The following is a 22,672-nucleotide window of genomic DNA, read 5'->3' on the forward strand; positions in this document are numbered from 1 at the left end:
CTCTCTCTCTGACAAATAAATAAATAAAATCTTTAAAAAAAATAAAAAAAATAAAAAAAAATAAAAAAAATTAACCTTTTGCGATGAGACATTTAAGGAAGAAAAAGAAAATCATCACTACCAGGAGATGTCCTGCCTAATTTGAAACAAAGTGGCGCTGTCCCCCCCACCGAGAGTCGCAACAGCACATCGCCCTTCACAGTCCTCCTTGTGGGAAGCCCTGAGCCCCCTGGACAGCCCAGTCCGCTCTCCGGAGCTACCTCCCAGCGAGGCTCCCCTCAAGCCATCAGCCTCTTCCCGGATGGCCGTCCCAAGCGGCACTCCCAGCCTCAGGCTCCACCGGCACAGTCCGACAGAAGTGGAACGCCAGCCACCACAGTCATTTTAAACTTACTAGTCTCACACACACACACAACAATGAAAAGAAATGGGACTAAATTTAACAATGTATTTAAGCTAACACATCTAAAACACCATTTGAACATGTAACAAACGTAACAGTTCTTGGGAGACATCATCTATGCTTGTTCGAATCGGGCCTATGAAGTCCAGAGCTCGTTTCACTCTCACAGCACGTCTCAATCTGGACCAGGCCCAGTTCATGCGCTTGACAGCGGCCCAGGGTTCGCGGCCAAGGCGCTGGGCAGTGTGGATCAGAGTACAGGCCTCCCCGGCCCTCCCCTGGCACAAGCCTTCCCCGCAGCCCTCTTCCCTGAGGGCTGCTGCTTCCTCCACTCTCGGCTCCAGACTGATGGGGGCAGGGGGGCCAGCATACCTTTGTCCCTCAGGAGTTAAATCAAGGGGCAAGCCAGCAGGCTTCCGGCCATCAGGTCTCCTGCTGGAGACTTCAGCGCGACTGGTGCCAGTTAACCTGGATTCCCGCACAACAGGCAAAGTGTCGGTTCCCGCTGGGGGCAGCAGCTGCCTCTGACTTGGACCAGACACCGTTCTGGTGGCCCTCGGTGTTGAGGGTGGTGAAGCCCCTCAGGCTGGGCCCACAGCAGCCTCCTGAGGCCACCAGGGGGATGAGGTTTCCAGTCAGGACTCAGACCTGAAGCCAGACCACATCCTGGAGAGCTCTAGGAAGGGATTCACCTCATTGTCTGAAGTCTGAATTCTTTTCGAGGTTTTTAAGACTTTAAGTGGTCTCGGGGCGCCTGAGTGGCTCAGTGGGTTAAGCTGCTGCCTTCGGCTCAGGTCATGATCTCAGGGTCCTGGGATCAAGTCCTGCATCGGGCTCTCTGCTCAGCGGGGAGCCTGCTTCCCTCCCTCTCTCTCTGCCTGCCTCTCTGTCTACTTGTGATCTCTCTCTGTCAAAAAAAAAAAAAAAAAAAAAAAGACTTTAAGTGGTCTCTACACCCAGTGTGCGGCTTGAGCCTACAACCCTGACACCGAGAGAGGCACGCTCCACCAGCTGAGCCAGCCAGGCGCCCCTTTTGAAAGTTTTCTAAGGTGCCTGGTCTGGTTCAAGAAAAAACTTGCCATGAGCTGAGGAGTCTGGTTAACCTCTCACCTGAGGCCCAAAGTGGGTGCCATGGGAGATCACGTGGCATTACTCCCTCACTCTGAACTTTATTTATTTATTTGAGAGAAAGAGAGAGAGACCCCTCCCTGAGTGCAGAGCCTGACACGGGGCTCGATCTTGCAACCCTGAGATCATGACCTGATTCAAAACCAAGAGTCCAACACTCCACAGACGGAGCCTCCCAGGCATCTCTCATCCCTCCCTCTGAACCTTAAAAACAAGGAATCTGTCAGCTTGCCAGACACTGGCCGCCTCCCCATCCTCCCCTCCCGCCCAATGTCACACCTGGGCCTGTGCTCAGCCAGAACTGATACACTCCCCCCAGCACACCCCCATCCCAGCCCCCACCCCCTGCCGCCGTGATGGGAGGCAGAAGGGCTGTGGGTGAGAGGCGAAGGCCAGGCTGCCCCAGCCCAGAAAGTCCGCAAGGGCTGGCCTCCCGGGTGGTGGCCGGTGTGAGCTGAGGGAGTGGGTGAAGCATAGAAACAGCCCCTGCACAGGGACGCGCTGCGACGGGCCCGAAGCTGTTCCAGACCCTGGAGGAGCCACAGTGAACTGGACACACGGTCCCTGCAGAAGCCCAGGGCTCCGGGGTGCCGCGCTGCCCGGCCCGCAGGGGGACGCCCTGCGCCCTGGGTGATCGCCTACACCGCGGCCGCTGCGGGAGCGAGCTTCCCCGCCGGTGGGGCCCTCGGCGCACACGGAGCAGCGCTCGGGCCTCTCCCCGGCCCGTCCGCGGGGCTGGGGCAGCAGGGACTCCGGCCGAAGGCCTTCCCAGGGCCGCGCCACGCGAAGGACCGCTTCCCCGGAGCGTGCGGCGGTGCTGGGCCCGCCGGGAGCCGGCCCGAAGGCCGGGCCGCACTCCTGCACGGGAAACCCTTGGCACGGCTGGGGGCTGGGGGGGCTCGGGGGCTCGCGGGCGGCGGTGGTCCGCACGCGCTCTAGTGCCCGTGGGGGCCGCCCTGGTGCGCGCGGAGGTTCGGTGGCCCCGCGGCGTCTCCCCGTTGCAGCCCGCAGCCCCTTCCTCGCAGATCAGACCTCCCAGGGCCGCGCGGCTCTCTCCGGCACCGGAACCAGCCCTTGGCAGACGTGCTGTCCTGCGCGGGGCCCTCAGGACCTCCCGGCATCTGGCTTCTTCAGGCGCACACGCCCGCCGGTTCTCCGTACCTACAACGGACATCCAAGAGCGGATGAAAGTGCACCTGGCTGCCTGCTGGGGAGAGGGGCTCGGCCCTCACAGGTCGGAGCCGATACAGGAGCAACCTGGAGAAACGCAGAGAAGGAAGGAACGAAGCCAGGGCAGAACTGGGTCTCTCAAGTTCAGGAGGATCAGCCTGGTGGGGGCCAGAGCGTGTGGAGCCAGCAGTTGTCGGGAAAGATGGGGAGGCTTTGGTGGGCTCCTCCTGCTTCCCTGCACCACCGGCATCCCTCTCCCTGCCCAAGGGAAAAGGGTCTTTGGGGAGAAAGAATGGGGTCATGGAGGACAGCCAGGGAGAAGTGCACTCTGGACCCTGCCACCGGCTGCTGTGTCTGTGACCAGCTTCCCAACTGGGGGCGGGGGGGGGGGGGGGGCAAGCCTGCTTTGAGGGAAGACTGTAGGGAGGCAGAAGCTGGGGAGAAGTTTGCTGAGGACAGACACACTTGCTTTCCAGAGATACTGCGGATATGGGCCTTGGCCCCCTGACCTCACCCACCGAGAACCCAGCACCGCACCCCACCTGCAGGAAGCACACACCTCACTTTTCCCTCTACCTGCACCCCTGAGGTCAGGGCCAAACTCAAAGCTTTGGAGCCAAGTTTGCTTCAAAATAGTCACCCCAACAGATGTTGGGGAATATCATCAAAATGATGTGACCACCAACTGACCCTGAGTGGGACCTGGGCATTCAGAAGGCTCTGCCCTGCTCCCCTGTCCTTGGGATGTGGGCTCTGTGGGAGGACACAGTAAGCCTTGAGACGAGAACCAAACCAGGCCCTGACTTGTGCCTCCTTTAAAGGCTGAATAGCCCACCAAAAGGCTTAGGTCGATAAAGTCGAGTGGCACTGAGAAAGGGTCTGTGCTATGTGTTGTGCGCTCGCCTACGTGACTTCCCACACATTTGCTAGTCAGATAGAAATGATTTGGTCGGGGTCAGAAATTCTTGGCTGGTCCTTGCTGTCCTTGCACGGGCTATAGACTACACCACTGTAAGACTGTGCTGTGCTTACATAAACTATGTCTTGAGTGGCCTTGAAGTCAGTACATCTGGCGCTAGAGGGTCTGCTATTGGTGCTTGGGAAATAGATAATGGGAAAGCTTGAAGGATTTTCTGTGCATGTTACAAACTCTTTAGTAATCAGCTAAAAAGAGATACTTTCTTATGATTGTTTCTGTTAGCTATATAATGCCTTGCTGCCTTGAATAAAATTGGCACTATTGGACATCCTCCTTGGTGCTCCTCCTGCCCCCATCTCTTTGTCTCTTAATTTCTTTTCAGCATCCTCTTACCCTCTCGACCCTGGTCGATTTGTCGCACGGGCCGCAACAGGGCTCCCCTTGCCTTTTGTGTTTCCAGAGGCTGCCGCCAGACCAGACCTTTGAGAGGGTAATGTGATGTTGAAAACACCTGCACACTGTGTGACTGGACCCAGTCAGGGCCTCTGTTTACAGATTATTTTTATTTATCGATTTCTTTTTCATTTTGGGCAGGGGGCTAGCAGGAGAGGGACAGAGAGAATCCCAAGCAGGCTCCTGGCCCAGCACAGAGCCGATGTGGAGCTGAGATCAAGACCTGAGCCAGAGCCAAGAGTTGTATGCGTAACTGAGCCACTCAGGCGCCCCCTGGTCAGGGCCTCTTTATAAACTTTTAGGACCGGGTGGGCGGGTGCAGGGACCCATTCATCTTGCTGCCTCCTAAGACAAGTTTCGTATGTTCCCTTTTCTTATTAAAACTGCCCTCCCCACCTGGAGTGGGCTTCCCTATTTCTTTGGTCTCTCCCTGTCCTCTGCACACAGGGCTGGTTTCAGATTATGCTCGAGAAGTTCCTGAGAGGGTTGGGAATCAACAACAGCCAGAGGGCCCCTAAGCCCCGGGCCCCACCGTCTGCCTGGCCGGCTGCATCCCAGGGACACGGCTCATGCAGCAGCCCCCGGGACGCTGCAGTGAGGGTGACACGGGGCTCTCGAATGCAAGGCTGGTGTGTACTCACAACCTCGTGAACAGGACAAGCTGCTGAGGAGGCTACTGTGAAGGCCAATGAACCTGGAAGATAGGTGGGAAACCTTGGACTTGCATCTGGTTCCGGCGGCCAGCTCCTGCGCTCTCCGCTGTTCTCACCCGCTCCCACTCCTCCAGGACCTGCGACTTCTTGCTCTGACCTCCACTGACAATACTGGACCCTCCTCAGGCTTCTCCTCCCCGGTCGAAGCGACGCGAGCCATGATGTCTCTTGAGGTCTGAGCTACTGGCTGAGGGTCTCTGCCCGGATGCTGGCAAGTGAGCCCCTGATTCCATTTTCCAAGACACCTTGGAAAACGAACCGTTCCTGGGCACGCTCGGATCCAGAGTCTCCTCCCAAATCCCAAGAGTGTCAGGAAACAGCAGGCGAATCTCAGCCGTCCTCACCCACAAGCTCCATGGGCAACCTGCGCCCCCACCCCTCTGTCCTCCTGTGCCAAGCCCTTCTGGCCCTTCCTGGCTGGCTCAGCAGCCTCCCACCACGCCATCCTGCGTCCCAGGTCAGGCGTCACCAGAGCCCCGACAGTGAACAGACAGCTCCCTCCGTCCTCGCATCCCAGCGCCCCGCCAGCAAGGCCGCCGTGTTTGGTCAGTCGGTGTTCACAGAGCAGCTGCTCCCAGGAGCAGGACAGACAGGGTCTCTGCTCTCACCAGTTACAGGCTGTTGATGGACCTAAGCCCTTCCCCGCTGGACACCTAGGAAGGACCTACCGCTCATGAAATCCAGTTCCCATGCCATGGATAGCTATCAAGACCCAGCGTCCCCTTCCCTGTCCCTGCCGGCACCGCCCCACCCGCTGCAGCTGCCCTGCCTGGGTGACATGGTTTTGCTGTCAGCCACGCCGCCCTCTTCTCAGGCTCCCCGACACCCACTTGAGAAGAGCCTCCAAGGCCACATGAGTAGATCCCTCACTAAGCCAACCATGGCTCCGTGGGCCCAACACCACACCGTTGTTGGGAAACCAGAGGCCGAGCTGCTCTCGGGTGAGGTGGCACCGCTGTGTGGCCCACACTTTGTGCTCAGAGCCTGAGCGCTGGGCTCCCTGCACGGCATGGTGGTCGGCATGCCTCGCCTGGCCCAGGATGCATGCCCAGTGGACATCACGGTGGTCGTGCAATCCCGGATCCCCACGACCACTGTCACTCCTGTGGGTCACAGCTCGCAGTCTGTGAGGCGGGGGCACGGCTGCTCCCAGCCCTCTGTCTGCCCCACATCGCCCCGTCCTCACAGCTGTGGCCTGGAAGGGACTCTGGTCAGCATGCTTGTTCTCGTCCCCTCAGCAAGTGTCTCTCAGAAGCACTGTCTCCCCTGTTTCTGGCCAAGTGAGGCTCTGTGGCACCCCCCGGCTTCAGCAGGGGGATCGGCTGGGGTTTGGCGGCCAGGAGTCCTGCTTGAGACACACGAGGGCTGATCTGGGCACACCCAGGGTGGCCGGCCTCCTGGGCAGGGCCAGGACTGGCGCAGACCTGGGAAGTCCACACTCTTGTACCCAGCTGGGGCTGCCTGTAGGACACTCATGGGATAGGAAGGGGCTTCCCAGATCTCAGCCTCAGGAACTTGGGAACTCATCCAACCCTCCCTACCTTTAGTCTTAGGACTTCTGGAAGCCTGGGTTGCCTGCTGTCCACCCCCCAGTGAGACCACATACCCATAGTCCTCCAGCCTCACGTCCCAGGAGATCTGCCTCTGATGGGGGCCCAAACACCGCCACACCTGGCTGGTGACATACACAGCCACCTCCTTGAAGGTCATGGGGTCCTGAAACATTGGGACTCTGTGGGCCACACAAAGCTGGGACAAAGCTTCTGACTGGTGTGGGGCGGGGGAGGCAGAAGGACCCAAAGAGCCAATGCACCCACAGGGCTGCGGCCCTGACCTCAGAAGAGGTGTCTCCTGCAGGCCCAGAGAATGAGTTCCTCATGTCTGGGGTGGGGCCGGCTTGACGCCCCCTCCACGGGGAGAGGCCCACAGGCCCCTGGAGGTGGCTGGGGGTTGACCAAGGCTGGTTCACAGGGAGCCCTCTTACCCTGCCCTGCAGCCCAGCACAGCTGCTCGCGATGCCCTGCATTCACTCGCTGGTGCCTACGGAGGTGATCTCACCACAGGCAAGCCATCTCGCCCTGGCTCAGCCTCACCCCTGTCATCCCCCGACACTCCTCCCACTCTCCCACCAGCCCTGCCCCTCCACAGCCATAGCCAGCCCTTGGGTTTGAGCTGCCTCTGCTCTGCCTGGACACCAGCTCTTGGTGGGTCTCAAGTGCAGGCCCTGGAAGCTCTTGAGGCCCCACTGGGGGCTTCTGGTGGGTCCGGCAGGGTCGGCTGAGTCTGCACACACCCCCGACCCCTCCGCTCTTTGGCTTGTCCTGCTGCTCCACCTGACCCCCATCTGATGTTCCTGGTCCGGCCAGGGCATACCCCGACCACACCACAGCCCCCAAGGCAGACAGTGAGAGCGAGGTGCTGTGCCTGCCCACCCCCCCCAAAATACCCAGCTTCATCCCAAGACAAGTTTGCTCAGGAGGGACAGCCCCACTTTCCGAGAAGAAATAGGGGTGCCTGGTGGTTCAGTCACTTGAGAGTCCAATTCTCGGCTTGGGCTCAGGTCATGATCTCGGGGTCGGGAGATCGAGCCCTGAGTCAGGCTCCCCCACTCAGCGAGGTGTCTGGATGAGATTCTCTCTCCCTTCTCCTCCCTTCCTCTCTGCCCCTCCCCCGGCTTACATGAGCATCACCCCATGCTCCCATAAATAAATAGATAAGTAATAGATAGATAGATGAAATCTTGAAAAGGAAAGAAAAGAAACAGGGCCATGAGCCCAGCTCTGTAAGGCCTGTGGGCTGTGTTTCCATCCCAGGCCATGTGTCTCCTCATCCAGCAGGCAGGATACAAGGCACAGGTGCTGTAACGCCCAGGTCGCAGCCTTTCTCCCCTCCCGCAGACCACCTGTGGACCCTGAACCCAGGTTTGCTCCTGTGGCCCCTGCTAGGGGTGGGAAACATACCCTCGCAGCTGCTGCCCTGTAGTCCTTACTTTCGGCTGTCGAGGGAACAGCCAGCAGGTGCTCACCCTCGTCCCACACCTGCCTCTGGCCCACCACAGCTAGGCCGGCACATCAGGGGCTAGGTGCCTGCCTCTGGGGGCATCTGCATTTGGGCCTTTCATACTCCACCTCCCCAGTACTCGTGTCCAACCTCCTGCAGAAGACAATGAGGGACTAGGAGCCTGTGTCACCTGCTGGGGCCTAGGGACTAGGGACTAGGAGCCTGTGTCACCTGCTGGGGCCTCCCTTTGGGAGTTGCTGCTCTGCCTCAGCCCTGGACACTGTCTACGGGCCGTCCTGGGAAGAAGCACTTGCTGTTGGAATACAACTGAACCCAGCTCAGTCATTCCACCTGCTGAAGTCTCTCGAGCTCTGTCACCTCTAGAATCTGAAGTCGCCTCCCTGGGTGACACCTTGCCCTTCCTGCCAGCCCTGTGTGTGCAGGTTGCCTTCCCCAGCTCTGCAACCCACCACAACTCTAGACCAACCTATAATCACAGGACCTAGGTCTGCATGTCAGACGTTCCCGAGGAGCCATGTGGGGCCGACTCCCCCTTCAGATGCTGGCCTGGACGGTCCCTGGAGGACCTAGCGTCTGCCTGTTATAGGGACTTGGCACGTATCGAATGGAGGGACCTGAAGTCCCCTCGGCAAGGCCACCTAAGCCCTGGCTGGATGGCGCGGAAGGCTGAGACAGACTTTGTGTGTGACGTCCCTCCCTCTGCTCTGCGCTCTCTGGGGACCCCAGCTCTGGGCACGGGGAGGGGGTTTGTCTTTCTGTTTCGTAATCTTGTCCCAGGCAGTGCTGGTGAGCCTCCACGCTCTTCTCCACAGTCGGCGCATGTTTTCTAAATGTTTGTAGCTTCTGCTTACAAAGCACGAAACTGGGAGAAACCAAAAGAGAGGAGGCCTTCACCCTCAGAGCGAGGCCGTGGTGTGTGGACGTGCTAGCCGACCCAGCAGGCTGTCCGAGGCAGCGCCGGGCCTTGGGAGCAGCAGGGACAAATGCTCTCATCTCAGCCAAAGAACCAGCAGGAGAAAAATGTCTAAGAGACTCTGACTCCTCAGAAAACGCCCTCTTTCTACTCAGTACCCAGGTTCTTTGTCACAGAAAGATATTTTCTAAGTACAGGTGCTCCAAGGCGTGACCGTGGGCTCACAGAGCATGTCTCTCACTTTTACAGACTTCGGGGAATCGAAGTTTGGCCACTCGGAGACTGGTGTCTTTTCTCCTCCCTCTTCTAAAACCAGAGAACGCATCCCCTTACGATGGTGTGACATGGGAGTGTGTAGGTAGCCCTCCCAGGGAGCAAACCGCAAATTAGACGGCGCATTTAATGACACACCGGCCAAAACTGATGAGCTGTCTGGAACCAGGTGGGAAGTGCGTGGTTGACAGTTTCTACACATAATTTGTCTCTTCTTGAATTTTCTTTTAAAGTAAGCTCCATGCCCGGCGCAGAGCCCAATCTGGGGCTCGATCTGACCACCCAGGCTGAGATCAAGACCTGAGCTGAAATCAGGCGTCAGACACTCAACCAACCGAGTCACGGAGGTGCCCTTTGAACGGTTTCCACATCTGTAATCAAAGTCAAGCCACCAGCCCAGCCCTTCCCGGTACCTTTGTCTGCCCCTGCTCCTTGGCCGGTGCGAGTGATCAGCTCCCTCTGGGCTGTGGGGAGCTGCCCTTCCAGCAGGCAAAGACCTCATCCCAGGACGGCCCCCTCTCAGGCCAAGTACTAGAATCTGTCCGGGCCACAGGTGGCTGCGGGTCTCACGGTTCATATTTGATGGGGCTCCTGCCCCCGCAGACGGCACTGTCTTACAGTGACTTCCCATGGGTTTGGGGAATCGAAATCTCTGGTAGCAGGAGAGCACTGTCCCCCAGGGTCCAAAACAGTCCCCCATCCCTTTACATTGTGCTGCAGGGTTCTACAGGGTGAGGGCTGTGGGCAGAGCTGCCCTCTCCCCCATGCCCATACCCCAACCTTGACCTCAGCACAGCCCATCCTCCAGAGGGCCCCGAGCCCACTGGACGCTGAGGACTGCACCCTAAAGCCCAGCCAGGACTAGCCTGGCCCCAGGAAGGATCTTCAGGGTCTTCATTTCTGTATAAAACCCTCCACACTGGATCCCCAAATCCTCTGGTTCCCATTGGATCCACCTGTGGACACAGCCCAAGCAGGAAGTCTGCGAGCTGCCTTGTGCCAGGCAACCAGGCCCCTGCCCTGGAGGGTTCACAGCTGTCCCTACCCTAACTCCTGTCCGACAGCCGAGAGACTTCGAGCTGTAGACCATAAGGACAGAGTGCTGGGAGGGAGGAAGCCAGGCTGATGGCCCTTCGTGGCCCCAGCACCCTCAGCCAGGACGTGGGGCGTCTCACCCCGCAGCTGAGGAAGCATCAGAAGCGGCCGGGTGATTTTATGTTTCCTTTGACCAGCAGTTCTCAAACTTCACTGCATGTTAGGGTCACCCAGGAACCCTATAAAAGTCTCGATGCGATGTCCAGGCTGCACCCCATATGCGAATGCAGCCTCTGCGGGTAGGGCCCAGGCAGGGACCCAACACACAGTCAGCCTGCAGAGCTCACGGCCCACTGATGATGCACCACAGCCTCCCTGAGCCCTCCCACCCTGGTCAGCTTGGGGCTGGCCGCTTGGGAGCTGCCCCTCTGCCCTGAGGCCCGGAGATAGCCGCTTATCAGTGACCCAGAGCTCGCAGCTCTCTGTGGGCCAGGAGGGGGCAGCCTGGGGATGGGCACAGGGAGATCCTGAAGGCTGTGCAGGAATCTAGGGTGGGTGGGACCTGGGAAGCAGCCCAAGCTGGAGGCAGGCAAAGTAGCATGAATGAGCTGCCCTGGGCACAAGGCCCCCTGCCTCCTGGTCACCACACTGAGGCTGCACAGCCCCCTCCCTCATGCCATCACCTGCTCCATGGGTCCCAAGGGGCATGGCAGACTCAAAGACCCCTTGAACTGACACGAGGAACTTCCCACAGTGTCTCCTCCTGGGGAACCCCCACCCTCCTGATGGCTCCCTGTGCAGGATTTGGTCCTGACCATCACCATGTGTCCCCAGGCATTTCTAGCCCTGCCCTAGGCGAGGTGTTGGTTCCCGCATGGGCTGTCCTGGCCTAGGACCTGGGTTACGTGCTTGCCTGTGTGCACCTTTGTCACCGGCAGGCCCTGCTCAGCCCTCAGGGCCCAGATTAGGCATCATGTGTCCCCTGAAGCTTTCCAGAGGTAGATTTGATTGACAGAAACATGCCACCTCTGTGTCCCTGTTGCACTTTGTAAACGTCAGTGGAAGCACAACTGTTAGTCGTTTGTTTGTAAAACCACGATATTTGGGACCAAACCCCTGCTTCACCACTTCTTAGGCATTTGACCTTGAGCAAGTTGCTTACCTGCCTCAGTTTCCTAACCTATAAAACGGGGATCCTTGTCAATACTTGCTTCCTGTAATACCTGCCTCACAAGGTGTGGAGAGGGTTAAATGACAGCCTGTGAACATGCTAGCCCACGCCAGAGTCTCTGGACGAGGTCACCAGACGCTACCCGGTTCCCACTTACCTCTCAAGTCCAGCCCTCCATTGTCCTGTTCTAGCGGTGCCAAGACCTCTGACCAATGGCAGAGCTCAGCTCGCCTCCCCAAAGGTGGGCGGAGATGCTGGCTGGAGTTCTACGGACCTCGTCCTGACCTGCTTGATGAAGTTGCCCTCCAGGGCCATCCTGTTTTCAGGGGACGGGCAAACTCAAGTCCCGGAGTGCATTGGCATCTGGATACCAGCCCAGCGAACGGGCACAGAAGTGTCTCCGGCACCAGCACCCTGCTTCCTTCCCAGCTGCGTCTTCGTTGGCATCTCACACTCTGTGGTCACACTGAAAGAATCTGCCCATCAGCCCCCTGGTTCACAAGCAACCATAACTGCTCAGTCTGTGCCAACCCAGAGCCACACCTAGGGGACGTGTCCTCCTGGCTGAGCCTGGCTCGCCCCCAGGACATCCCAGATATAGGGAAAGGGGACACTGCTAAGTGCAAGGGTTAATTCCGGCTGCAGAGGAGGCTGGCTCATATCTCTGTGTGGATTGTATGTCCAGGTAAGACTTCAGGCGAAGGAGGGACAGCTACAGGGCAGGAGTCCCCACAGCCAGGGAAAGTGGGCAGCACATGACCAGAAGGGCCCAACTGAGTGAGGAGTAGGGGAAAGGTTGTGTGGAGCCGAGGGCATCACTAAGGACTGCCTCCAGATGATGTGAGGGGACAGTGAGGGGAGCAGAATGGACACAGAGAGACCTGGCTTCCAGGAGTGGCCGTGCCAGGCAGAAGGGTCGCTGGAAGTGGGGTGTTTTTGCACAGGTGCTCAGTGGATGGTGCCGATGGCCTGGAGGCCAGCTTTCAAGGAGCGGCCAGGCAGAGGCGCCAGGAGAAATGAGGAGTGTGGGTGATGTGGCAAGGCTGGGAGTCAGTGCTCAGAGTCTCTCTCCGAGCAGAGAGCCTGATGCGGGGCTGGATCCCAGGACCCTGAGATCATGACCTGAGCTGAAGGCTTAACCCACTGAGCCAACCAGGCACCCGTCTCCAATTTCCTTTTTTTTTTTTACCATGGTAAAATATGCATAACGTAATAATTTACCATCTTAACCATTCCTACATGTACAGTTCGGTGGCATCAGGTCATTTATATTGTGCAGTCATCACAACCAGCCAGCCTGAGAGTTCTGTTCATCTTGCAAAACCAAAACTCTGTCCCCACTGAACAATAACTCCCTGTCTCCCCTTCTCCCAGATCCTGGCAACTCCCATTCTACTTTCTGTCTCTTCAAGTTTGACTACTCCAGGTGCCTCATCCGAGTGACCTCAACAGTGTCTGTCCCTTTGTGACTGGCTTATTTCAGAGTTTAATGTCCTCCAGGTTCATCGATACTGCCGCACGCGACAGATTCCTTGTTAGAAGATTGAGGGATCTAGGGACGCCTGGGTGGCTCAGTTGGTTAAGCAGCTGCCTTTTCGGCTCAGGTCATGATCCCAGCGTCCTGGGATCGAGTCCCGCATCGGGCTCCTTGCTCGGCAGGGAGCCTGCTTCTTCCTCTGCCTCTGCCTGCCACTCTGCCTGCCTGTGCTCGCTCTCTCTCTCTCTCTGACAAATAAATAAACAAAATCTTTAAAAAAAAAAAAAAAGAAGAAGAAGATTGAGGGATCTCGTACGGAAGGAACGCATCGTGCCGACCCACTCACCCGTCATGGACACTTGTGTTGCTCCCACCTTTCAGCTGTTACAAGTAATACACTATGAACATGGGCGTACAGACATGTCTTCGAGATCCTGCTTCCGGTCCCGTTGTGTATATGCCCAGTGGTGGAATTGCTGGGCCACAGAGTAGTTGTGTTTAATTTCTGCCGAACCTCCACACTGGTTTCCACACGGGCTGCACCAGCGGCACACTCGCCAGCGGGGCACGAGGGCTGCCTTTCTTCGCATCCTTGTCAATGCTTGCTTCCTGTCGCTTTGACAGTCACCATCCTCATGGGTAGGAGGCCTGACTTTTTTTTGAGCTTGCAGTGTTCAAATCGACACTAACAGGAAGCAGCTTTCCTCTTGGAAAAGAATCTAAAAGTATCAGTAACATCTGGTAAAGTGAATGTTGTAAAAGGCGTATCTCTGAGTCCTACTTCAGCCATATTTTCCATATTTGAGGTCCATCCCAATTAAGCTTGAACTCCCGTTAAAGAAATCCATTTCCTTTCTAGAAATCCTGTTTTTCAACTTTCATGTTCCTTTAGGGAAAAGTAAGATTGCTGAGTCAGAGTTTAGTCAGTTTTTAATTTTTTTTTAAGATTTTATTTATTTATTTGACAGACAGATCCCAAGTAGGTGGGGGGGCAGACTCTCCCCGCTGAGCAGAGAGCTGGATGATGGGGGCTCCATCCCAGGACCCTATGACCATGACCTGAGCTGAAAGCTCAGTTTTTTAAACAAGTTTCTATTGAACATGGGATTCTAGTTGAGCACTGGAGAAAGAGATGGAAACATCACAGGCTATGCCTTTGAGGAACTTGGGTCTGAGTAGGAGAAAAGGAGTCAGAAGGGAGCGGGAGGAGGTGGAGCCTCACTCAGGAAGGTCCCGGTGCAGAGGGAGAGCCCAGGGGGTGCTGAGCACAGGCCCTGTCACCTCGAGGCCCTGCCACCCACCTCTTCAGGCCCTCTTGGCACTGACTTCCAGCTCCTGACCTCCTCAGGCAGCATTTCCATGGTCAGGGGATCAGGAAAATTCTGCTTCTCTGCATGGCCCTTGGGTCTATTGGTTCTTCCCACCAGCTTTCCAGCCCAGCAGGCCTAGATCCAAAGAGTCATTCCCAGACATAGCAAACACCCTTCAGAGTTTTGACACAAGCCGACCGCGCGCGCGGGAAAGGCTCTCCGGAGCACCCGGCCAGGCCCTTTTCCCCTAGGACCACCCCTCGGAGCTGGGGAGGGGGAGTTGACTCCGCCCATCTCCTTCTCCGGGTGTGCGCCACATTTCACCGCGGCTGTCGGGGACCCCAGGATCTGGGTCAGCGACCAGTCCGGCGTTAGGTGCCCCCCTCCCCGGGAAAGTTCTGCGCATTCTCTGGCCCGTCCTTCCCGCCTCCGGGGCGCCTCAGCTCGGCTGTAGGTGCCCTGCGCGCCCCCCGCCCAGTCCCAACGGTGCCCTCTGCCTAGACCAAGACCCCCACCCACCCAGAACACAGCGGCCGTCTCTCCTCGGCTTCTCCGCCCTCCTCCTCCGCTGGCCGCTCCCCCGTGCCCTCTGCGCCCCGGGCCGGGGAGTCTCCGCTGCCCGGAACGTGCCCAGCCGGAGCTTCCGTAGAAAAGCCCGGGCACAGACGCGGTGCGGGGACCCGACGTAGGCGGGGCCCGGCCGGGGCGACCAATTGGCTTTCCACCTGCTTCGCCCTGGTCGGCTCCGCCCTCTGGACCGCGGGTCCTTCGCCTCCCGGGGCTGCGAGACCCTGGCCCTGCCCCTCTCTCCACTTTGGCCCCGCCCCTCCCTTGGCCCCGCCCACGGTCCGGTCCTTTCGCCGGCGCTCTGGCCCCGCCCCTTCTCTCGCACAGGGCCGCGAGGCTGGGAACCACGGAGACGACCGAGCCTCCGAGCCGCCCAGAGAGGCCGGAAGTCTGTGAGACAGAGCGGGAGCGTGCGTCGAAGGCCCGTTTCCGGTTTTGTCGCGCGTTCGGAGCCTCCGGCGGTCCACTGGGAAGGTGAGTGGGCGCGTCGGGCGCGGACTCGGGGCCAGGCGGCTTATGCGCTCCTCGGGCTCGGGCGGAGTGGCAGCTGGCCGACCCCCGCGTCCGGCCGCCTCCGGCACTGCGGGGGAGCGCGGGTGGCGCGAGCGGCTTGGGGACGCCGTGGGCGCCTGGCGCGGGGGGTGGTCGAGCTGCGGCCGTCGTGGCCCGCGGCGGCGGGAGGCATGAGGCCGAGTCCCGCAGGCCCGGCCGCGTAGCGCGGTGCTGGCGGCGGGTTCCTCCCGCGGCTTTCCCCCCAGGTCTCGGCGTGCTCCGCGCGGGGTACCCCTTCCCGCGGAGCCACCGCCTCTCGGGTCCTCTTTCCCCCGTTTGCGGCCCGTGAAAGACCCGACGCTAGCGCGGCGGCCGGAGGGGCTGTGCCGTGGGCCCGGTGGGCTTTCTGCGTCCCCGAGTTCTGGCTGCCGCTCGGTCTGCTCTCCTCTGCTGGGGACCGGCGTCCCTGCTGGGCGAGGGGGAGTCACTGCTGCCCGGGTCATCTTCCCTGGACCCGCAGCGTGGGCAGCCGCCCACGAGCCACTTTCTGAGCCAGAAGCTCCCCCAGGAAGCCGCTTCTCAGACCTGGGGGAATAGCAGGTTCATGCGGACGGCGGGGTTCCGTCCCGCCCCGCTTCTTCCTGCGGTCTGTTCCGGCCGCGTCCTCCGGCCGCACCACCGCCTCCCCCGCTGCCTTTGGCGCCCTCCGCACCGCCCTCCCCGCGGTCTGGTTGGCGCCTCTGGGACCGGATCCATCAAAGGAAACCCGAGTTTCCCAGTTGAGAGGCTTCGGAGTTTCTCCCACCGAGGCGCGGACACGGAAGTTTCACTCCTCAGACCGCTTCCTGAAGGCAGGTTCTCATGCCTTGTGCATGGCCGCGTCCCCTGCGTGCCTAGTTGGGACCTGGCGGAGGCGGCAGCCCCCCGCCCGCCCTGTGTCTGTGGAGTGACTCACGCCCCTCACACACGCGGAAAGAGGAAGGGAGCTTCCGGGGGCAGATGCTCACGAGCTGTGGCCACTTGGGCTCCACCATATGTCCCTGCTGAAGAACACTGGGGTTAGAGGTAAAAGGGAACACAGTACCCTTATTCAGGGATAGGGGTCCTCCGGCACCCTGACCTCTGACCCTTTCATAACTGCCAGCAGGTTGCGCGGCCTGGACACATGGACGCCCACTCACCGAGCCTCATGGTAGGAGTCTGCCTGCCTCCATTCCCTCACTTGTCTTGTGAGGGCCCCTACCTTTCCCGTGGGAACCTACCCTGCCCCTGGGCCTGGTCCTAGACCCTCAACTGGGCCCTCTGGCCCTTGCCAGGCTCAGGCATGCCCACCCTCAAGGGAGTGAGCAGACCCCTGCCCAGACTGGGGCCTGCCAGAGGCCCTTATGGGGGGAGGTTTGTAGATCACCAGGATCTGGCTGCCTCCTCCTCCATACTGCCCCTCCCTCAGTTTTTAGAGCCAAAGGGGCCTGGTGACGGTCTTGTCCAGCCCTGTGGTGCCTGTGCCTGAGACGCACCATGAGGTGGAGCCAGAGTGGGGCTGGCACTCAGGGTTCGCTGGGGTGCTGGTGTATGTCTTTTCAGGAGGCTGTGACGTTCGGTGATGTGGCCGTACACTTCTCCAGGGAGGAGTGGCAGTGTCTGGACCCTGGCCAGAGGGCCCTCTACAAGGAGGTAATGCTGGAGAACCACAGCAGTGTGGCTGGACTAGGTGAGGCTGCATCTTGGGACTCCCTCCCCCACATCACTGGTCAGCACCCATTTAGCCAGGCTGAAGGGTAATGTGGGCCATGGGTCTTTCTAGGTCAGGAGCTTACCCTGGGAGGTGTGACAGTGAGTTCTGTGCATTATAAATAACTTTTTCCATCCTGTTTGTTAACTTCGTGGGGTCAGAGCTTAATGAAATTAAGTCCGTTTGTTTTTGCCTTATGGGTTGTACCTTTGAAATTTTATTTAAAAGTTCTTTCCTACTCCAAGGTCATAGAGACAATCTGTATGTTCTCCTGTGGATTTTATAGTTTGTCTTTCTTGTTTAGGTCTGGGGTCCACGTGTGTGTCTGGAGTTACGTAGGACTCCAACCTTTTCCATTGATTGTAGAGGGCCCTGCCCGTCTCCTGCGCGTGACACTGTTTCTGAGTTGGCCTTGTAGTGTGTCTTAATGCCTGGTGGGACAGCTTCCCCTTCTGTTCTTTTTAAAACTTCACACCTATTCGTGGGTAGTGGGGTAATTCTTTCATATAAACTTAGAGTAAGTTTGAGTTTTTCAGTTCTTGGAACTGGCATTTTTTGGGGGCGTGATTCACAAGAGAAGAGCTAACCTCTTTCTCATATTAAATATTCCCACCCAAGACCATGGAATGTGTCTCCATTTATCCCATTTACCTTCTGTGTGCTTTGTTAGAGTTCTGGGATTTTCTCCAGAGTGGTCTAGTACCTACTCATGCTTTGTTTTTGGTTGTTTTGTCAATGTATCTCTTCATGTTGCTCTCTCTACATATATTTTCAAAGATTTTATTTATTTATTTGACAGAGAACACAAGTAGGCAGAGAGGCAGGCAGAGAGAGGAGGAAGCAGGCTCTTTCTGAGCAGAGAGCCCGATGCGGGTCTCAGGGATCATGACCTGAGCGGAAGGCGGAGGCTTTAACCCACTGAACCACCCAGGGGCCCCAGTGTTGCTATGTTTTTAACTGGTTATTGTTGCTGTATGAAATGCTGTTGGTTTTGGAGGGTTGATCTTGTACTTGGCAACTTTGTTGAACTTGCTGCTAGTCTGGTGCTGGATTCTAGGAGGAGGAGCCTGCGACTGGGAGGGTGATGTTTTCCCTCTTGGTCCCACAGGATCCCAGCTTTTAGCTGGGACCAGAGCCCTAATGCTGTAGACAGGACTGCTGTGGGCAGGCCTGTTGGTTCCTCATTTTAAAGGGAATACTTCTAGGGGCGCCTGGCTGGCTCACTTGGTGGAGTGAACTCTTGATCTCAGGGATGTAAGTTTGAGTCCCAAGTTGGGTGTGAAGATCACTTTAAAAAAATTTTAAGAAATGACAAAATAAAAACCTCTTCTTTAGAAAAAAAAAATAATAAGAACACATCTAATTAAAATCAGAAGAGGGTGTCTGGGTGGCTCAGTGGGTTAAGCCCCTGCATTCAGCTCAGGTCGTGATTTCAGGGTCCTGGGATCGAGTCCCGCATCGGGCTCTCTGCTCAGCAGGGAGCCTGCTTCCTCCTCTCTCTCTCTGCCTCTCTGCCTACTTGTGATCTCTCTCTGTGTGTCAAATAAATAAATAAAATCTTTAAAAAAATAAAATAAAATCAGAAGAAAGTAGCTGAGGAATTTTCTTTTTAATCATAAACAAGTACATTGGGCAGGGTGCCTGGCAGAGCCAGTCGGTGGCGCATGCAACTCCCTGATCTTGGGGTTGTGAGTTCAAGCCACATGTTGGGTGTAGAGATTACTTTAAAAATAAAGCTTAAAAAAGAAAAAGCAAGTACATTGAATTTCAAATTCTTTTTTGCATCAGTTGAGAATTTGTATATTCTTTTTAAGTTTATTAGTCTAGTAAATTATATAGACATTTTGTTTTATTTCTGGAATAAACTCTACTTAAATTATACTTTACATATAAACTTTGATACCATTTTGGACTCAGGTGGTATTGTATTTCAGATTTTTCATCCGTGTTCATAGTGAATTGGACCTAATTTGTTTATTTTTGTGAATTGTTCTTACATATTTTTGGCAAATGGCAGTTGGCATATCAGTTTCATAAGATGAACAGGGCATCTTTTTAATTTCTGGAAGAATTTATGTATGTGGAATTGCAGTTATTGGTAGAACTCTCGTGTACAACCCTCTGGGCCTTGGGCCCTTGGGCAAGGAAGGTTTTGTGCTAGCGTTTGTTTTTTTAGTGACTAAGAGTCTGTTAAGTTTATGAATTTCCTTTTGTGCTAATTTTCTCATTTATGTGTCGCATTACAAGTTGATGTGTTCGTTTAGATGTTGAATTGCTTTACCGTCTGTTTGCTCTTTATTTTTAGTCTCCATTACATGTGTAGTTATTTCCCTGGTGTATTTTTTTAACTGTGTTGACCTTGATTGGTTTTGCCATGAAACTGTCATTTTCGTCTTTCCAAAGAACCAGTGTCTGGTTTTGCTGATCTTCCTTTGCAGTGGGGGATGTGGGTGCCTTTGTTCTCTAATCATTGAATCCTGCCCCACGGATATTTTCTTCCTCCTTATATGGGTTTGCTGTATTGATTTGCCCCCAACTTCTTGAATTTGATATTTACCTCATTTGTGTTTTACCATTTTCATTTCTAGTAAATGTATTTAAAAATGAAAAAATTTATGTGTAAGTAGTACTTAAACTTCATCCCGCAAGTTTGATAGTAAATATAGCTGCCATGTCGTAATTTGTTACTCAGTTTTCAGGTAGCTAATAGTTTCGAGGTACCTGTGCCTACCTTCATATCCAGTTGCATTTTGGTTGGGGCACAGTGTGGTAGTGTCCTTGAATGGGGCCATGACCCCCTTCATAGCTGAAGCACCCCAAGGGTGTTTCTCTGTGGACATCCCCACGTGTACTTGGAGAGAACAGTGTTTCCCGCTGAGCATGGGGTCCCGTGTACACATGAGGCCTTCACCCATGGGCTCCCTGCCTGCCCTCCTCCATCCCCACAGCCGGTTACCTGAGGGAAGCCCTGACCACAGGGTTTACTCAGCCCTTGAATGGGCTGGGAGGATACCACAGCGCTGTCCCCCCCGCCCCAGTGTGGCCCTGGAAGGTGGGTGCCACTGTAGTCTGCTGAGGCCCCTGCAGATTGGCACGAGGACATGAAGCAGGGGCAGCCCAGTGAGGGTCAGACTTCAGCACCTTCTGAATTAAAATCTGTTCATCTGTTGGTTTATTTATTTATTTTTTCTTGTTTCTTGGCCACTCGTACCCCCGGAATGTTTGAGCTCTGAACTGGGGGATAGTCCATCTCCGCTGAGGGAAGTGCTGGCCGTGTCTGACTGCTTTCTCCCTAGGCTAGAGCTGGCCTGCTCTTTGCAGACTCTCTGGTGTCAGATCCCCTGAGGATCCTGGCCCTGCTGTGGACGGGGATGGGCTGAGAATCCAGGCGTCTCACTGTCAAACCTCAGGAGCTGGACCGATCTGGCCAGAGGGGGCCACTGTGTTCAGAACCTTACCCCGATGCTCCCTTCGGAGGCTCTCCCTGTGCTGCAGTAGCCCCCTGCCTCTTTACTCCTGAAACCAAGGGTGCTGGGCCCTGTGCTGTACCCTCAGCCATACTGACACATTCCCTTTCTCTTGTCATCCCCACAGCAGGATTCCTGGTCTTCAAGCCTGAGCTGATCTCCCGGCTGGAGCAGGGGCAGGAGCCATGGGTCCTTGACCTGAAGGGAGTCGAGGGGAGAGAGGGGGCAAGAACCTTCCTTACAGGTGAGGCTCAGGCTTAAGCTTCTGGGGGCAGGTGAGGAGGTGTTCAGAGAACCCATGCCCAGCAAGGGCTGAGAGGGTGGGAAGCTGGAGATGGACCCCAGGGACTGGCCACGCAGGCATGCTGGGATGCCTGTGAACACCATGGGGCCACAAGTGGGCCCACTGACAGAAGCATCACCATCATGGAGTTGCATTGGGAGAGACAACTACAGAAAAGCAGGGACGTGAAATTCTTGCGTGTCACAGCAAAAACGGTTGTTCAGTTTCTAATTTTACTAATGTTCTTATTAAGCAAAGGTATGGATCCATGGGAACCACCAAGTTTGATTCTTAGCAGCTTTTCAGGCGAATGTCAGTTCCCTCCCTCTCACCAACAGCTCCCTCCAGAACTTCTTGGGGCCTCTCAGATCAGGCTTCAGGGCAGTGATAGTGCCCTGGGGCTCCTGGAACAAAGCGCCACAGACTGAGGCCTGAAACCACAGAGATTTCATCGTTTCGCGGTTCTGGAAGCCAGACATCCAAAATCCAGGCATCAGCAGCTTCCTGTCCCCTGTGAAACCCAGAGGGGATGACCCTTCCTAGCTCCTCCAGCCTCTGGTGGCCCCAGGTGTTCTTTGGCTTGTGTCCATGTCACTCCAGGGTCTGCCTCCATCATCACCTGGCCTCCCCGTGTCTTCTTGGAAGGTACCGTCGTACCGGGTTAGGCCTGTACTTTCTTCAGTGCAACCTCATCTTAACTAACACTGTCTCAACAGTCCTGTTTACAATTCAGGTTATATTCTGAGGTCCTGGTTTCGGCGGGGGCACAGTCAGCCCATAACAGGGGCATCTGTCAGCTCACAGTGTTGGCTTCGCTGAGGAGACGACAGTGCCCCCAGCCTTATCTGGCCCTCCCTGGCAGACATGTTGCCTTCGGTTCGGGCACTGTGGCGGCGTGTATCTTCACCACAGAAAGGAGTCCTTGCTCACTGCCGTGTCCCACGGTCACTGCCACAGTGGAGCAGGGCCTGGCACCACGTGCTCTGATCCCTGGCTGGCCGGAAGCAGGTTGGAGCATCAGACTGTGCGCTTCCTGCCTGGGAGGGCCTGGAGTTGTCCTTACAGCAGGTTACCAAGTCTCTGTAAAGCATCGTCACACACTTAGTTGCGTGGAAGGCAGCAGCGGTTGGGCAGCTGTGTTGGGAACCCTGATCCCAGCCCCCAGCATCCTTGGCTCTATAACTGAAGGCCCGGCTTTCCGCTTGAGGCCCCTTTCCTGGGAAGAGGGTAGAGCTGTAGACTAGCCCAGTTAAAACCCAGCCACCATTGAGTATCTCCAAGGTGGAGGGGAGATTTCAAAGGGGTACCATGGCAGAAAAGCTAGCTGGAGCTGGCAGAATGGGGTAGTTCAGGGCTTTATGTGCAGCAAATGGTTTTTAATGGTGACGAGGCAGCAGCAAAGAAAACACCCCCCAAGGAGATAGAAACCTGCTCTTGGGCCTAAGAGCACAGGGCAGGAGCGCGGCCTCGCCGATGGAAGCGTGTGGAGCGCGCTAGACAATGTACGTGCCCAGAGGTGTTACTTGTGCCTGCCTCGTCCAGCAGACAACCGAGGAGTGGCCCAGAGTGGTAGCAGGGTGCAGAGCTGCACACCTGTCCCCAGCCTGCAGGGACACACACACACCTGTTCTCTGAGGGAAAACCACTTCTGAAGAGAGGGAGCATATGCAAGGAAGTCCCTGAGGCTGGTGCTGGGGCCTGCTGTGTGGGGGAGGCTTCTCAGACTCGGTTCTAGGGAACCAGATGGGGGCCGACACCCGCGAGGTCCATGGCTTTGAGGCTGCTTAGCCACATGGGGTTATCCTTTTTCCTCTTGTGAGCAGGAGGTCCCAGTCCCACTACTAGAGACATCACCATGTTCTTCCCTGGTGTCCGTAGAGGCCTCTGCTTTCCAGCAGGAGGCAGCGGAGAGCGGTACTTGTCTATCTGCTCATCTCCCCGTCAGGGAGGCCTGGGCAGAGGGTGGAATGGGCCAGCACCCCAGGGCCAGTCCTGCCTTGTGGAAGGGTGTGTGGTTGTGCATCGAGGACCAGGCAGGGGATGCCCCGTTTCATAAGGACACAGAGAGGTCAAAAGGGCAGGTGTTGGGGGAACAGCTGGGTCCATTCCCAATGGTCTCATGAGCTGTGTGACTGAGGAACCCCA

The 22,672-nt window shown here is 56.6% G+C and overlaps 1 protein-coding gene across 4 annotated transcripts in view; it reads left to right on the top strand.

Moving 5' to 3' along the window:
- Positions 1 to 22,672, top strand: part of LOC111146518 (zinc finger protein 7) — a 96,244-nt gene that overhangs the window by 68,514 nt on the left and 5,058 nt on the right. The window contains exons 1-5 of one of the 4 annotated variants that reach the window (XM_022502063.1): positions 15,102 to 16,103; positions 16,140 to 16,147; positions 16,193 to 16,237; positions 16,597 to 16,756; positions 20,372 to 20,488. In XM_022502063.1, coding sequence (XP_022357771.1) covers positions 15,650 to 16,103; positions 16,140 to 16,147; positions 16,193 to 16,237; positions 16,597 to 16,756; positions 20,372 to 20,488 — 784 coding nt within the window. In that variant the 5' untranslated portion in view covers positions 15,102 to 15,649. The other 3 variants (XM_022502064.1, XM_022502065.1, XM_022502062.1) reach the window with 3 other exon arrangements.

Source organism: Enhydra lutris, unplaced genomic scaffold (assembly GCF_002288905.1).
Source record: "Enhydra lutris kenyoni isolate GAN:26980312 unplaced genomic scaffold, ASM228890v2 scaffoldscaffold14, whole genome shotgun sequence".
In the NCBI taxonomy this organism is placed as follows: domain Eukaryota; kingdom Metazoa; phylum Chordata; class Mammalia; order Carnivora; family Mustelidae; genus Enhydra; species Enhydra lutris.